The 17,371-nt window shown below is 41.4% G+C and overlaps 1 protein-coding gene across 1 annotated transcript; it reads left to right on the forward strand.

Moving 5' to 3' along the window:
* Positions 1-201: 201 nt before the first annotated feature.
* On the forward strand, positions 202-16,218 carry f11r.1 (F11 receptor, tandem duplicate 1). Its single transcript, XM_088321532.1, has 10 exons — positions 202-573; positions 5,768-5,827; positions 6,039-6,155; positions 7,721-7,864; positions 12,382-12,584; positions 14,120-14,222; positions 14,329-14,436; positions 14,543-14,555; positions 15,546-15,612; positions 15,741-16,218. The coding sequence occupies exons 1-10, from the start codon at positions 522-524 to the stop codon at positions 15,774-15,776; spliced, it is 903 nt and encodes a 300-aa protein (XP_088177658.1). The 5' UTR covers positions 202-521; the 3' UTR covers positions 15,777-16,218.
* Positions 16,219-17,371: the final 1,153 nt, after the last annotated feature.

Here is a 17,371-nt window from a genome sequence, read left to right on the forward strand (position 1 = left end):
CCCCTGTGACCCTACTGAGGATAAGCGGTGCATATAATGGATGTATGTATGTATGTTATTTTTTATTATTTTTTAGTTGTAATAATGAATGGATGGATGGATAAAATATGACACGTCCAAAAGATAATTGACACTAATAAAAGCGATACTGATAAGAAGATCTTCGAAGCCGCGCCTCGTTCAGGTAGGTCCAAACGATACCACAGCCCACGCTTTGCAGTTTTTTTTTCCTTTCCCAGTTCTGTCAAACCTGTTGCACGACCTGCCCTTCGTTGCGTCACCTTTTTGTTTTTAAATGTTGTTTATTTTGAACCGGAAGTGAGGTACGCACTTGTTGTCACCTGAACCTTGGATCAAACAGGTGGAGTTTTTTGAAGCGATCGCCTTCCTCCATGTCGGACTAAACGACACTACTCTAAACAAGGAAGTCTTTTCCTGTAATTGTTCAAGGGAACTCTTTTTTTTCTCCTCTCTTTTTCGCTGTTGAACTGACGAAGCCAGACGGCGAAAGCCACGCCAAGATGTTTTTCGTATGGCCGCTTTCGGCGTTCTTGTTGCTCTTCGCCACGACAGGTAAGTTAAAAAAAAAGACATTTGTTAACGCAACTCTAGGTTTTAAGCGATATACTTTTGTGGTTAAAAGAGCAGTTCGGAAGTCGAAAGTAATGAGAGTGAGTAAGGTGAATCAAACGTTGAGGTAATTTTCAAAATGGAGGCCGTCATACTTTTTGCTCAGGTGCGCCAAAGAATGGAAGAATAGAAATTAAATCGTAACCTGAAAAAAAACCGAATTCGGACTTGTGGTCATCTGCTTTCTTATCAGCTCAAACATGAAACTGGTTCTGAATTCCTTCGATGTGAGTTTCACCATACTTGCGTAAATCTTGGCTCAAACGTCCCTAATGTAGGTCACATCATCAAACACCCGTCCGGATTTCTGGAATGTTAGTTTTAAATCGTTTTTAACTATATAGGTTATTAGTTTATCAAATAATTTAGTCTCAGTCCGTTTTCAGAGGTGCTCAAGCGACCCCGATTTCAACCCAAGTACCCCCTCAAAACTACAGTATATAGTTTTAAAAATTCTCTTCTCTTTAATAAAGAATAGGTTAAAGAGATAAAAGTGAGCAACGCAGCGTCAGAAATGGTTCAGTCCATTTGAAATTCTAGCACCGCCCTCCTCCACGGTCCTCTTTCGCACTTGCGGCATAGTGGCGGAGTCTGTGGAGACTCCTGTGCATTACGTTGAGAGTATGTCATACAGTGGTTATGTTGAACGTCTGTTTTACCACCCAATACCATGACTTTTTCATCAACAGATATCAATCATCATTTCAGTTGCAACCAACCGTAACAATGTTTCTGCTTACCACAAAGTGTAATGTGATGTTCACAGGGTTGGGTAGGGTTACACTACCTGGATTACTTTCAATGACTTTTGGATGACTCCAACACCAAATATACTAATAAAAGACAAAAGAAACTCAATATGGATAAAATGATGACTCACAACACGTGGTAAGCTTTCTCTCCTGGCTTTGATCTCTTTGATCTCCGGCAAAACGAGCATCAAATGCCACAGAAACAAAATGAAAATCAATCCAAACAGCTTGCCGACATCATTTTTGCCGTTCCGTGTATTCCGTTACTCCCCAAGCCTGCACAAAATTTAGTCATTTTATTCATATTTAGTTTCTTTTGTCTTTTGTTAGCATATTTGGTATTGGAGTAATCCAAATGTAATTGAAAGTAATCAAGTTAAAGTAACCCTCCCCAACCCTGGATGTTCACAAATGGGATAGTGGCTCTCCTGAACAAAGTTGAATGATCCTAAATAACTTTAAAGCCCCGGTGTGTAATATTTGACATCTCGGTGGCACTGTATTGTCTAGTGTGAAGGAAAAGTAGCAAGATGTCAGACAAATATTTTTGTTTGATAAAAATGACCATTGTGTGTCTTTCTTCTTCTAGTATGATAGCTCATTTATTTTTGCCCAGTATTCAAATATATATTTTGGGGGATTGAAAGGTTTTTGTATCACTAGGAGACACTAAAACTAATACACTGTCTCTTTAAGCGACACTGAGAACTCCGCACCCCTAAAGTTGTGAACCTATAATTGCCCTGATGTGGTTTTTTGCCTTTCTGGTAATATGGAAAAAGCGTGATAACTACCGACAACACCTAAACTTACATTCTTATTTACGCTTTTGTTTTGTGGCTTTTTATTTAGGCTCGGCACACAAAACAGCAACAACCATTTCAAAAGAAAAGGAAAAGCAAGGAAATAGGAAAGGGAAGAATAAAGTACAATAATACTGCGCTTAAACATTTGCCCAAAGGGAGTATTGTAGGATAAAGCCGAGGCTTTTCCTTGCAGAGAAGACCTATTCAAAATCAAAACAGGAAAACGGAACTTTACCCCACAATGGACAATCAAACAACAAAGAAATGACATTTCAAACTACCGTATTTTCCGCACTATAAGGCGCACCTAAAAGTCTTAATTTTTTTCAAAAGCTGACCATGCGCCTTATAATACAGTGCGCCTTATATATGGCTCAATATTAAATTCGCAAGGTCTCGCAACTTACACAACAGCCGCCGACACGATTTTCCCCCGAAGGCGAAGTCATTCGCGGTGTATGCTGGGATTTATATACCGGCGTTTCATTGGCTAACCAATGTGTCAATCATCATTTGAATCGATCACTATTGGCTGAAGTTATTCGGAGCCTCGGATTGGCTAGATGGCCATAACAAACCCTGCAATCGGCCAAGTTTAGCAATGGCGTAGCAAGCTTGCTACAGTACGCCATAAAGAAACATGTTTCATTAGTCTGTATTTGTAAATATTCTACTCTCCTGGATTTACTTCACTCACGGTTGTAAGAAGACCATGATTGCGTATCATTATTGAACGTGAGAACTTAGGTGAGTTATGCGGCTTTATATTTTCCCGGTATCTTGTTTTAGAACGATCTTGATGTTGAGTGAATTCAACTCAATTCCAAGTGTTTATTGTCATATGCACAGTAAAGTTGTGAGCGAAAAAGAAATTGGAAACTAAGGAATGGTTGGCATTTCTTGAATCCCAAGACTTTAACCTTCCGAATGATATTTGGAACGATGCATTTGAGTGACATCGTACGGACACCGCATCCGCACGTGTCTACGACACGTATTTGCTTCTTTGCAAGCTTTGGGAATGTTAAGGGGGTAATCAGTTGGACTGAATCATCTGACTGTTTTGTCAACGTTCCCATTGTAGCGCCTTATAATCCGGTGCGCCTTATCTATGGAAGATATAGGACCAAAAACTATTTTTTGGGGGTGCGCCCTATAACCTGGTGCGCCCTATAGTGCGGAAAATACGGTATTAGTATTCCTAGTGACTGGAATCAGTATCGATATTGCATGGATTCTTAATCAGAAACGTGGAACGCCTGTTGTCGTTTTATGCGCCCACGCCCAGCTGGCTTGTTTGAAAGCCTGGGGGTCATACACTTTTCAAACTATCTCGATGTTAAGATTTACCCCTGTAATCAGCTTGCATGGGGCAATTAGAATTAGCAAGTAAAAAAAAGTACCCTTTACTTTTTCTGTCAATTGTAGAAATTAGGCTTTTTGAGGTTTTCCCTTGCCCTTATGTATTTTTCAGATCAGGGGGAGGATGTAATTTTGATTACAAATTATTGTGACTTGACACGTGACTTTTTAAGCGGCTTATTGGATTACAAGCAGTGAGCTGAACAACAATGACTTCAGATTCAGATTCAGATTCAGATTCAGATCTACTTTATTGTCATTCTAGTACACGTGTATACAGAACGAAATGTCGATGGATCTGACTCCCACAGTTTCCCTCAGTGTCCTTCAGTGTACAGATATAAATAAAGCTGTATTGTGTTATTTACCATAGTGCCGATAGTGCAAGAAGAGACGCTAACCAGATGTGCAAGATGGGCAGTCAGGTTAACAAGTCAGGTACACAGTACCATTATATTGTAAACAATAACACTGTAAGTAATAACACTGTAAGTAACAATAGTGCAGAGATCAAATGTGCAAGGAGTGGCAAGCTATAAAAAAACTGCCACTAGTGCAAAAGTCAAATTAGCAGCCGTTTAGAGGGATAAATGTATTCATAATGATAAACTTCTGTACCGTTAATGGATTTGGGAATCGAGACATTTCTATTGTTTGGCGACCATGATCTCAAAGTAATCTAATAAAACGAGCGTTTTCTGTTCCATGTTTTTGAGATGAAGTGTTTGAGGAGTATGTTAGGAGATTGAGAAATGGAATTGTGAGAGACAGAACTGGAGTAGTCGTGGAACTGAGCAAGCGTGTGGATAAGAGTACTCGGTTGGTTTGAACACATGGCGAGGATAGATGAGGAGCCAATGTTGAAGAGGTTCTACAGAGCAGAAGTCAATGGAAGGAGACCAAGAGGAAGGCCGCCATTGACGTGGATGGATGGTGTTCTGAGTGCACTGCAGGAAAGAGGTCGAAATATAATGGAAGCTAGAGCTCTTGTTGGTGATAGGAATGAGTGGAGAGGTGTTGTCAAAGGATAGTGGGATGTTTAGAAGGGGATGGGCAGGGCACCCGTATGATGCGGCAGGGGTAAACCAGTGAAAGTTGTCAGGCTCTGCTGTCAGGACAGAAGAGTGTGTTGTGTCAACCTGACCCGAGTGTTGCCTAGGTGCTTACATTGTTTGGGCATTTGGGTTGGCCACTGTCCAAGAATGTTTGTGCGTGTTTTTTGCTATTTTTTTCCCCTTTTTTGTTTTCTTTGTTATTGTATGTGTTTGTCTTGCGGTCGGTCACCCCTCTTGAGGGATATGACCAAGTTAGATAGATAGATAGGTTCAATGAGATAATTCACCCATCAAGAACTAAATGAGTACGGTTTATCAGTTGATTTTACTTCTCCTAGCAGGCTTTTATAGCATTGAGGGTGTACGGTTTTGGTGGGTATACTAAGTAGTTTACAATGTCCAGGTAAGAAATTGCAGGTTAAAGCCAGGATTTGATAACAACAGTTGTTTTTCATTAAATGCGGATTTATTTTGGTATTTAACCCTCAACAGTTCCTCGTATCTTCTAAAGTACACAGATTGGATGGTCAATGAGTCCAACTTATTTTGGGATAAGGGAACAAGAAGTATCAAAACAAGATGTTCTCATAGCGTTGCAATTTTTGTGAGCTGAGTATGGGGACTGAAATGCTACATTGCACTTGATACCAAGTGGTGGAAAAGAATGCCACCTTATCTTTTTGGAAGAATGAGAGATAAACATTTATGCAGGCAGAGATGCGAAAATGGTGAGGTTTTCATTCTAAAACACGGCTAAAATCATTTAGTCTAAGCAACTGTATCATCCATCCATTCATGATCTGCACCGCTTATCCTCAGTGGGGTCGCGGGGGTGCTGGAGCCCATCCGAGCCATCTTCGGGCAGTGGGCAGGGGACACCCTCAACTGGTCCCAGGGCACACAGGGACAGAAAATTCGCTCGCTCATTCCCACTTAGGGACAATTTGAACCGGCCAATGAACCTGACATGCATGTTTTTGGAATGTGGGAGGAAACCCACGCAAGCACGGGGAGAACATGCAGACTCCACACAGAAGGTTCGCTCCCATGACCTCAGAACTGTGCCGCACACGCGCTAACCACTACGCCGCCATGCTGCCTCAACTGTATCATGTTTTTCCCCTCACACAATGAACATGTTTCTTTTCATTTTTGTCTACAGGTGAAGGTAGCTTCTCTGTTACCACTTCCAATCCAAACGTTCAAGTGAAAGAAAATGAAGGTAGACTTGGAATATGATTGTTTTTATTGCATAAAAATCAAAAGAATGAACTGAGATGAAAGACTTCTCTGGGTTTTGATATGCATGTTATCATTTTTATAGAGAAGTGTTTTTGTATTGCTGTCTTCTATATTCATTGGAATGTGTTTTTTTTTTTTTGGAAGGATCTACACTCTACTAGCCTGTTTTATAACTTTATTTTCTATCGCAGGGGTTGATCTTACGTGCTCCTACTCGGCTGACTTTGGTTCAAGTGCCAGGGTGGAGTGGAAGTTCAAAGATGTCACAGGGTCACAGAAATATATCTATTACAACGGCAAAACCACAAGTGAGTTATTTATCTGTGTGAAGCTTCAAGGTTGCCGGGCTCAATAGAGTTGATCCTTTCCTCAGTGTCTGAAATAAGGTCTGCCCGGACGCCCGGGGCCTGCATCTTTAACGTCGGGCGTAACTTACAAAACGTCTCCGCCGGGTGGCCGGCAACTTTTTCAAGAAAAATGTATTCCGATTTCAAAATCTTCGTCCGGTTTTGAAATTTCGGGATATCGGTTCGTTTGGCAATTTGCATACTCGGCAGCCGATCGGAAGCCTGCATCGACTAACTTCCGGACTTTCCTGAGCGTTATAAGGTCATGCATTTGCATACCCTTTTCCAAAGGAGATTCACTGAGAACACAAGAAAAATGGAGAAGGGTTTAGGGATCAGGCCAAAACCTCAGCCCCAGAAGAAAGATTCAAAAGAAGCTAACAAAATGGATGACGCTACAAAACGTAAACGTACATGAAAAGTATCGTGGAAAGAGGAGTTCACGTGGCTTGTAGCAGACGACGCAACGCAAACATGGCACGAATGGGGCGGCAGTAGCTCAGAAGGTAGAGCGCTCGTCTTGGGATAGAGGGATCCCAGTTCGAATCCCGGCTTGTCCGTGTTACATGTTGAAGTGTCCTTGGGTAAGACATTGAACCCCCAATTACCCCCAATAAGCAGGTTAGCACCTTACATGGCTGCACAGCTGCTATTGGGAAATGTGAAGCACAATGTAAAGCGCTTTGGGAAGTCATTGACTTGAAAAGCGCTAGAGAAATGCAGATCATTTCATTGCAAGATTAGTAAAAACAGGTACAGTGGGACCTTGCTACTTCGCGGTTCTAAGTTCGCGGGTTCAGAGCTTCGCGGGTCTAAAAAATAATAATACAGTAAATAAAATAATAAAATTATTATTATTATTATTTTTTAAAGCATTTTTGAAGGGGCATCGCTACTTCGCGGTTCCACGTTCGCGGGTTCAGAGCTTTGCGGGTCTAAAAATAAATAAATAAATAAAAGAATTTAAAAAAAAAATCTTTTTTAAGCATTTTTGAAGGGGCGTCGCTACTTGGCGGATTTTCACTTTTCGCGGGTGGTTTTGGTCCCCATTAACCGCCATAACCCAGGGATTACTGTACATACTGAAGGCAGATGGAAAACAGCGATGTCATAGACATGCAGTGAATGTTATAAGTAGATTTGTCTACCTATCTAGTGAAAGTAGATTTATAATAAACTAAATTTGAAAGTGTTGTTCTGTTATATATTCTGATTATCAATCCTTAATACTTTGCCACAATGGTTTTTTTTGTGTTTCAAGTAGTGAAAAATGGGCTAGGCAACGTTATGGCTGTCCGCTAGCCTTTTCTCATGAGTTTCAGACACCGTTTTTGTTCAGGTTTTCAGTTTTACTTGGCTTAAAATAGGAGTGAATTTCCACATCGTGTGGTGGCTCTATCTGGTTCACGTTCCCACAATGCCCTGACCACTCGTAATCATTAACCAAGAAATATTTGAATTCTAGAGCGCAAGCCGACAGCGGTGTACATCCTGTTTAACAGTTGACGTTCCATTTTTTCTCACAGCGCCGTATGCCGACCGTGTGACTGTATACGGCAGCAATCTAAGACTCAACAAAGTGACCCGAAAGGATAACGGAGTGTACGACTGTGAGGTGTCCGGTGTCAATAGCCAGTTTGGGGAGGCGAGGGTCAAGCTCACAGTTCTTGGTAACTATTTCCGTTTGCTTCTCTTTCTTTGTTTTACTTTGCTGAATCAAATTTGCTAATCTTAGGTTAGCTTCGCACTGCAGAGCTTTATGCTCAATCTGATTTGTTTGTTGAAATCTGTTTTTGCGGGATCCTTCACATTTCCAACTCAATGCGACGTCTCTTCCCGTGTCAATGCCCAAACTGGTCCGCGTGCGCAAAAGAGGACATGTGACGTCACACACCATGCACTCGTTTTTTGTGAAGGTACTCATTAGTTCAGGAGGTTGAGCGCTGGTCTTGGGATCAAGAGGTCGCGGGTTCGATTCCCGGCTCCTCTGTGTCCAAGTGTCCTTGGGCAAGACACTGAATCCCTAAAGCCTTGCATGGCTGACGCTGCTATCTATTGGTGTGTAAAAGGAAAAAGTGTGAAGCACGTTGTAAAGCGCTATATAAATGCAGACCAATGACATCACGGGTGTCAAACTCATTTTAACGATAGAACAAACGTTCTGTCAGGGGGCGGACTAGTAGATTAAAGCGAAAGAAAAAGAGAGATAAAGAAATAAGATAAAGAGGGAGAGAAAAGGAGAGAGAGCGAAACAAAGAAAAATAGAGAGAGGGAGAGAGCGTGAGAAACAAAAGAAAAAAAGTCGTGAGTGAAGGGGAAAAGGAAGGGAGAGGAAGAAAGAAATCCAAAGAGAAAAAGAAAGACAGAAGGAGACAAAAGAGAAAAGAAAGCGCAAAGGGTAGGAAGAGAGACAGAGAAAAGAGAAAAGGAAAAAAGGAAGTTAGAGCAAAAGTTAAAAAGATACAGAGAGAGACAGATACAGAGTGGGAGAAAAGGGGTGGAAAAGAGAGAGGGAGAGAAATACAAGTACAGTGTCTATGTTGGAGGCACCTGGCTTTGGCAACATCAAGTTGACATATTTCAACCTGCAGCTTGTTTGTCTCTTGCGCTCCTCTGAGTGTTGTCTCGCGGGCCTGATTTGGCTTGCGGGCCGCCTTTTTGACACCTGTGAATTACATGATAACAGCGGAGCGTCGGCCTCCCGAATAGGAATGAAATCCAAAACCTTGCTTTCCCATTGAATGCTGTTCAAGTGGTGGGATTTGAATGTAAATATTGTTAACAAGCATTAGAGAATACTATCGCTTTAAGAATGAACACGAGCAACACGTTTTGAATACGCAGTGTTGGCTGTTCCGTGAGTTACAAAATAAACGGGGGTTCATTTTCCATGAACGTGGGATTTAATGACACTCCCTGTTTTCGTCCGCCGCAGTTGTTTGTTTCTTCTCTTCCTCGTGCCTGGTTAAAGGTAGAGTAGTGAGGTCTTATGCCTATTAATCAGGGGCGGGTGGCGTGGCCCTCACACGGAAGTTGCGTTCCAAAAGATCGGATTTAAGACCGCATATGAAAGTGACCCCGGTCCGGTGTGAAAAAAGCAAATATGTGTCCTTCAACCGGACTTTGACAGAACGGATACAGGTCACGTCTGTGCAAAAAACTCCGATTTTCCTGCGGTGTGAACCGAAAGGGCTTCACGATTGACCAAAATCGAATCGAATTCATCAACAAGAATCCTCACGAATTGGGGTTTAACAGTACCGGGCAATCAGAAGGAGGGTTTCATTGCACCAGCCAATAAAGGGGAGGCAAATTTTGCACGACGTTTTTGCACAACTTTGATAGGCTGATAAAGAATAGAATAGAATCTACCTTAATTGTCATTGTTACAAAATGGGTTAACATAGTGTGACAACGAAACTGGGCATGACACTCCGGTTTCACACATTCACAGTGAGGTAAAGAAACCAAGAAGATAAGGAATAGAGAAGATAAGGTTATAAAACAAGGAGGATAAGGTTATAGTTATGATTTTCACAATATTTACACAAAGAAATGACAGCATGTAGGATGTTACATACAGTTTGGTATCGTAAGGGTTTGTGCAATATGCATTTGCTGCAAAAATAGTCAACATGGTTCAAAAAAATAGTCTACATTGTGCAAGGTGAGCAGTATAGAAATGCAGATCAGGAGGTAGAGCGATCGTTTTAGGATTAAGGGATCCCAGTTCGAATCCCGGCTTGTCCGTGTTACATGCCGAAGTGTCCTTGGGTAAGACACTGAATCCCCAATACCCCCAATAAGCAGGTTAGCGCCTTACATGGCTGCACAGATCACGGCCGCTATTGGGAAATGTGAAGCACAATGTAAAGCGCTTTGGGAAGTCATTGACTTGAAAAGCGCTATAGAAATGCACATCATTTCATTTCATTTAAACATAGTGCAGTCAACATTGTGCAAGAAACATAGACATGAGTACCATTTTACGTTCGTATGAGGTATAGGCGCTCAGTCAAGCAGCCGGGCGCACAACTGGTCACCGAAAGAAACACGTCAGCTCGACACTTTAGCGGTTCGTTACATTGAAAATGAATTCATCAGTTAATTTGGACTCTGAGGTAGGTCAGAAGAGTATTTTTATCGCGGCGTCGGAATGGAAAGCTAACAGACAGGCTAACAACTCTTAAGCCACCACTGCCGTAGGTGGATAGTCACCAACTCCCGATCAGGGTTGAGTAGGGTTACTTTAACTGGATTACTTTCAATTACTTTTGATTGACTCCAATAGTAAATATGCTAATAAAAGAAACTCAATATGAATAAAAAGACTCCATTTTGCGCAGGCTTGGGGAGTAACAGAATACATGGAACGGCAAAAATGATGTCGGCAAGCTGTTTGGATTTCTTTTCATTTTGTTTCTGTCGCATTTTATGTTTTGCCGGAGATCAAAGAGATCAAAGCCAGGAGAAAAAGCTTGCCACGTGTTGTGAGTCATCATTTGATTCAGATTTAGTTTCTTTTGTCTTTTATTAGCATATTTGCTATTGGAGTCATCCAAAAGTCATTGAAAGTAATCCAGTTAAAGTAACCCTACCCAACCCTGCTCCCGATCCATTACCAATGAAATGGACGACTTGGGCCTACCACACCTGGAAAACCGTTCCATTTGTGAGGCTTATATATTCATCATCACAAAGACCTTGCAGAAGTCACGGTTAGCAGACGCTAGCGTGTAGCCCGCCAGTCTCTCTCTAAATCTTTCTCTTACACTGTAGCCCTCCAATTTCGTTGTACGTTTATATACCGTAAATTCCGGACTATAGAGCGCACCTGATTATAAGCCACACCCACCACATTTTAAGAGGAAAACCGATTTTGTACATACACAAGCCGCACCTGTATATAAAGCGCATGCGCCCACATTAAAAAATGTAACACGAACACAAAATTAACCTAAACCCGACTTTAAGTCCCGCGATTGAAACTAAATGTCCTTCATTAAAGTCCACAGTCCAAAAATCACAGCCGGCAAAATGAACGGAAAATTATACCGGTACTTAAGGTTTGATGCAGACTTGCAGAGTCCGGGTCCCGTTGAAAGTCATCCAAGGAAAAAAGTGTATATTTCCAAAGGTAAGGGTGGGAAAAATATATATCCACTATTGTCCGCCTCGTCCACAAACAGGTCTGTCTGTTCTCACCTTTACTGGTCCCCACTTCCCGTCACCCCGTGTTTGTTCCGCCCCTCCTTTTTCATTCGCCCGTGCAAAACATATCAGAATAAGTGTCTAAAATAAATACATTACAAAAATATACAGTTGCAAATACATATTATACATGGGTTACACAAAGAAAGACGGTACACCGAAAGAGTTTTCAGAGCTTTAATGATAATAATATAACTTTCATCCCAAACGGTGCCTGTGACCGGGCAGTTAATGGTAGCAACACGCTAGCAACACGCTCGCAACACAGTAAACGGGTCTGGTAAAAAACATACCGTACTTTTAAAAATCACGGTAAACCGTCCTCATCTTCCTCGTTAGAACTGAAGTGGTCTTCCTCAGTGTCGGAAAGTAACTTTGTCATATAGATGTCGTCCCACGCTCCCGCAGCCTTTCTATTTTCATTTTGCATGATGAGGGTATGTTTACGCTAATTGAATTTATGCACAAGCCAAGAAGTTGCAGTCTTCCTCGGCGCGTATATTCCACCGTTCTAAATCTTACCTTTTGTACTCGAGCGCCGCTGGCGGCCGTTAGAAAAATGACATAAATTGGCCGCATCACTGAATAAGCCGCAGGGTTGAACGTCTGGGGGAAAAAGTAGCGGCTTATAGTCCGGAATTTACGGTAATGACAATAAAGACTATTTATATAACTGCAATTCTGTTTTTATTCATCGATTTATAGTTGTTTTGTTACAGTCTCTAATGTCACTATGTTTGAGTTCTCCCCTGAAACAAAACAAGCGCAGTAATGCACTTTTTCTTGTCAAATCGAATATTTGCTTCTAAATTGCAATACAGGTCTGAAAAATCGCAATGAGGTTTTTTTTTTCCCGACAACGTGCAGTTCTTGTGTGAACCTTGGCTTTGGGTGCAGATCAGTTGATAAATGATGCTCGCTCGATCTTATGCAAGACATTCAGGGCATGTTAATATATTTCCCTGTTTTTGGGCAGTGGCTCCTTCGCCTCCCTTGTGTAGGATTCCCACATCGGTGACGACCGGCAAGAATACTGTCCTGTCCTGCCACGACAGGGACGGCTCGCCCCCTCCCCAGTACAAGTGGTACCGAAACGATGTCCTCTTGCCACCCGAACCCAACAAAATTTCCGGCTTCCAGAATAGCACCTACATGCTGAACTCTGCGAATGGCAACCTGGTGGGCTACATCTCTTTTCACCATCTTAAATCCTGGCCTCTCGTTTTCTATTCTGTCTATCTACCTTGGTCATATCCCTCCAGAGGGGTGACCGACAACAAGACAAACACATACAATAACAAAGAAAATAAAAAAGGGGGGAAAAAAATAGCAAAAACACACACATTTTTGGACCATGGCCAATGTTCCCTCTAAGCTGCGCGCGTGCGCAATCGCGCACTGCCCGCACATTCTCAGTGCACAAGAAAATCGAGCCAGCGCACAAAAATCAGGGCTCCAAATTGCTAATTAAGAAGCGACTTAAGTCAAAGTTACAGTGCATGAGGGTCAAAATACACAGGTTCCCCTGACGTTGTGTATTTTGAAGTCAAGGTCAAAGTCGAATGAAGTTAAGTAAAGTCAGTCGAGTTTTTCGAGAACCGGCTTCTTCGGCATGGCTCACTAAAAGGAATCGGCTCTTTCATGTCCCAAATGGCTCTTCAGGTTGTTTTTGCTTCTTTAATCCCTACACGACCAAATATTATCTAAAATTTTGCACAAAATGACTTAAAGGAAGGGGGGGAATAGAATAAAAAATAAAAAAACAAACAAAATGAAAAGCTGAGACAAAAAGAAACAAAAGGAAGAGAAAAAAGAAGGAAAAATTCAGAAAAAAGCCAGAAAAAAAGGAAAAGAAAGAAACAAAGAAAAAAAGTAACAGCTAGGAAAAAATAAACACATGAGATTTTTTTAAAAAGAAATGTAAAAAAAAAAAATAGAAAAAAAACAGGGAAAAAGAAGAAAAAGTTTGTGTTGCATTCAAATAATTTCCAATAATACCAAGTCAATCTTGTTGCCAACATTGTACTTCCACTCAAAAATGGGATTAAATACAGTTCTGTATCTTACAACCGACGCAATAAGCCCCCCAAAACGTTAATATTACGGGACAAAAGATATCAGGAAATAAAAAGAAATGGATATCTTGTGAAAGAATTGTAAAAACAAGCAACGCTTGTAGGCCGTACAACCTTTGCAATAATACATTAGTCAAGTCATTCAAAAGTGAAAAAATGTTTTGCATTGCCGGAAACTCGGCAAAATGTAAAAAAGTTTTGGGCATGTTTGATAATGACTCAGTTGCCACACTTGGGATTGCCGTTGCTCACTGTTGTTTCAAGCGTTGCTCACCGACTTTGTGTGAACTCTCAGACCCGTAAGGAAAATTCCAGGGAACATTGACCATGGCCAACCCAAATGCCCAAACACCCAATCAAGTGCAGCGCCTCGGCACCCAAGTCGGTCATGCTTTTGTCCCTCCAGATGAAACGGGACACAAGAAAGCGGGCGTGTCACTCGGGTCAGGGTGACACAACACACTCTACTGTTTAACAGAAGGGCCCGACAGTTTTCACTGGTTTACCCGTGCCGCATCATACGGGTGCCCTGCCCATCCTTTAGAACGCGTCCAGACATCCCACTATCCTTTTACAACACCTCTCCACCTCTCATTTTCATAAGAGTAAAAACATTTGACTTTCAACCTGTCTTCTCAGGAATTCCGCTCCGTTAGAAAGACTGACACGGCGACATACTTCTGCGAGGCATTCAACGTGGCTGGTCCTCCGCAGCGCTGTCGAGCCGTTAAGATGGAAGTTCGTAAGTGAACCGTCGGCAGACTCGTCTAAAGTGACAGAAAAGCCGTTTCGTTCGTTCGGTCGATTCATGCCCGATGTTTAACTTCAAAATGACCTTGTTCTGGCAGGCGACCTCAACACCGGTGGCATTGTTGCCGGAGTTATCGTGGCGCTCCTTTTGCTTGTCCTGCTTGCTCTGGGCATTTGGTACGCTCACAAAAAGGGATACCTACCCCGTGAGTATACACTCATCACTGTCTTCTTCAATCATCACAAGGAAAATCTTTTATGTGAGAGTCATTAACCAATAACTTGATGTCTTTGCTTTTTTTTTTTTGACAGAACTGACTCAAAGGTAAGATTTTCATTTTTTGGGGTGTAATCAGTGTCTGAAACTACAAAAAAGTAAGCGAACACCAGGGCAGGCGACCTTTCAGAGCCATAAAGTTGCCTGCACCATTTTTCACAACTTGAAACGCAATGAGACGACGAATCGCAAAAAAAAACATTGTTGCAAAGTATTAAGGATTGATCATCAGAATAGATAACAGAACAACACTATTATAAATCTACTTAAAACATTCATTGCATGTATCGCTATTTTCCATCTGCCATGAGTGTGTACCTGTATTGACTCGACTTCATTCATGCAATGTTAGCGTTGCGTCGTCCGCTACAAGCCACGTGAACTCCTCTTTCCACCATGCTTTACGTTTTGTAGCGTCATCCATTTTGTTGGCTTCTTTTGAATCTTTCTTGTGGGGCTGAGGTTTTGGCTTGATTGCTGACCACTTCTCCATTTTTCTTGTGTTTTCTGTGCGTCTGCTACAAGCCACGTGAACTCCTCTTTCCACGATGCTATAAATGTACGTTTACATTTTGTAGCGTCATCCATTTTGTTAGCTTCTTTTGAATCTTTCTTCTGGGGCTGATGTTTTGGCTTGATTCCTAACCACTTATCCATTTTTCTTGTGTTCTCCGTGCGTCTACTTTGGAAAACGATATGCAAATGCTCGACTTTATAACGCTCGGGAACGTCCGGAAGCACAAAGTTAGTCGATGCGGGCTTCTGATTGGCTGCCGAGCATGCAAATTGCCAAACGGAGCGAAATTCTGAAATTTCCAAACCGAACAATTTTTTTTAAAATCGGAATAACGCAAACCTTTGATTTGAAAAAAAAAATCTTTCGCCTGACGCAAAAGATGCAGACCTTATTTCAGACACTGGTACAATGCATTACTTCACATATCAAATGACTACGTTTGTAAACTGCTTTGCACCCCCCCACCCCCTTCCCCTGAAAACGAGTGTATAAAATCGGTTTGTTCCTAAAATCTGTTCCAGCAAACAGAAACCCAATGTGGTCTACCAGCCGCCTTCTGTGTACGCTGGAAGTGGTGAGGAGGATGACGTGAGTAAAACGCTGCCTCGCCTTTTCATGTCTTGTGTGCTGTATACTTGCAGACAAATATTTATTCTTTATTGAGCCGTTTCTCAGAAATAAATGGCCGACGTTTGATGTTTTTTTTTTTTTCATAGGGCGAGTTCAAGCAGAAGTCATCGTTTGTGGTATAGTCTGCAAGAGACTTCCTGTCTGGTTTTAACTGTTTCAGTGTGTGTTTTTGCTGTTTTTACATGTCATGCTAACATTTTTTATATTATATGACATAAAACCCTGACTTGTTCACAATTTTTCCCAAAATTTGTGTTTCTTGTGAGTGTGTATAATGTCATTTGTGTTTTTGCTGTGGATAAACTCCTTGCTAGCCCTTTTTTCGACACTTTCTATTTCCGATTAACATTCCATTGAAAAGACTAACTTGTTACATTTTTTTTCTGAATGTATTTTGTGACCGTGTTGAGATCTACCGGTTAAATTCATGCAAATAGAGCAGAGATGCCGTCAGCTATGTGAACAGTGATTGTATTTTCTTTGAAAAGCACATTAATCAGGTTTGACTGGTGTACATTAATGTAATATTTTATCATTTTTATAGTAATAAAATGTGATACAAGTTATTGTCTATTTTTTTATTTAACTTTTGATTTTAAAATTGAATTTGTTTGGTGATAGGAATGAGTGGAGAGGTGTTGTAAAAGGATAGTGGGATGTTTGGATGTGTTCTAAGGGATGGGCGGGGCACCGGTATGATGCGGCAGGGGTAAACCAGCGAAAGCTGTCGGGCCCTGCTGTTGAACAGAAATGTGTTGTGTCACCCTGACCCGAGTGACACGCCCGCTTTCTTGTGTCCCGTTTCATCTGGAGGGACAAGAGCATGACCAACTTGGGTGCCGAGGTGCCTAACTTGGGTTGGCCATGGCCCAAAAAATTTTATGTGTGTTTTTTGCTATTTTTTTTCCCCTTTTTTCTTTTCTTATTGTATGTGTTTGTCTTGCTGTCGGTCCACCCCTCTTGAGGGATATGACCAAGGTAGATAGATTTCTTTTCTTTACCGTTTGGATTATTTTAACATCCTAATATTGGAGCCATCAGCAATCATATGACTTTGGGTTTGAGATGTGAAGAAATTGAATGATTTAATCTTTATTTAAGGAACGTTTAAGGTCGCCAATGTGTTAGTGTGGAGCGAATTATTTCACGTAATTCAGTAAAACGTTGCCTTTAGATGTGTTAAGTCAAAGGACCCCAAACTACAGGCCGGGGGCTGGATATGGCCTACTTCTGCATTTGAGCTGGCACCCTCAACAATACCTGGGGGCATTTTGACGCACATCCTTTTTTTCTATTTAAAACAAAAAGTATTTATTTTTTCAAACATAAGAAAGAACTCTGTGTGGGGGCACTTTTTTTGGTTTGAACATCATTTGTATCTGGGTTGCGGTGATAAGAATGCCAAACTTTTACCACCAGACTGCCAGTGATTTAGATAACACGTGAAAAGGCATTGGATTTTACTTTATGTTCGTACCTTATTCAGTCTCAGTACGAGAGACAAATTCTAATTTCGTTATGCCTTTCACATGACACAATGACAATACTTCGAATAGAAAAAACGAATCGAATTTATTGTGATCGTCACATGTGAAAGCACTGCGAAATTAACATTTGTCTGTGGTACTGTGATTAGAAAGTGGTGATAATGAGAAATCTATGCCTGTTCTCAAGTCAACTTGGATCTGTTAAGATTGTGGATGGCACAACAGAATGA

The sequence above is a fragment of the Urocampus carinirostris genome, chromosome 17 (assembly GCF_059441175.1).
Source record: "Urocampus carinirostris isolate Australia breed hairy pipefish chromosome 17, RoL_Ucar_1.0, whole genome shotgun sequence".
NCBI classification, from domain to species: domain Eukaryota; kingdom Metazoa; phylum Chordata; class Actinopteri; order Syngnathiformes; family Syngnathidae; genus Urocampus; species Urocampus carinirostris.

Coding starts and splice junctions, on each gene's coding strand:
- f11r.1 (XM_088321532.1), top strand. CDS start 522: ATGTTTTTCGTATGGCCGCTTTCGGCGTTCTTGTTGCTCTTCGCCACG. Junction 12,585..14,119: donor ACTCTGCGAATGGCAACCTG/GTGGGCTACATC, acceptor CTGTCTTCTCAG/GAATTCCGCTCCGTTAGAAA. Junction 15,613..15,740: donor GAAGTGGTGAGGAGGATGAC/GTGAGTAAAACG, acceptor TTTTTTTCATAG/GGCGAGTTCAAGCAGAAGTC.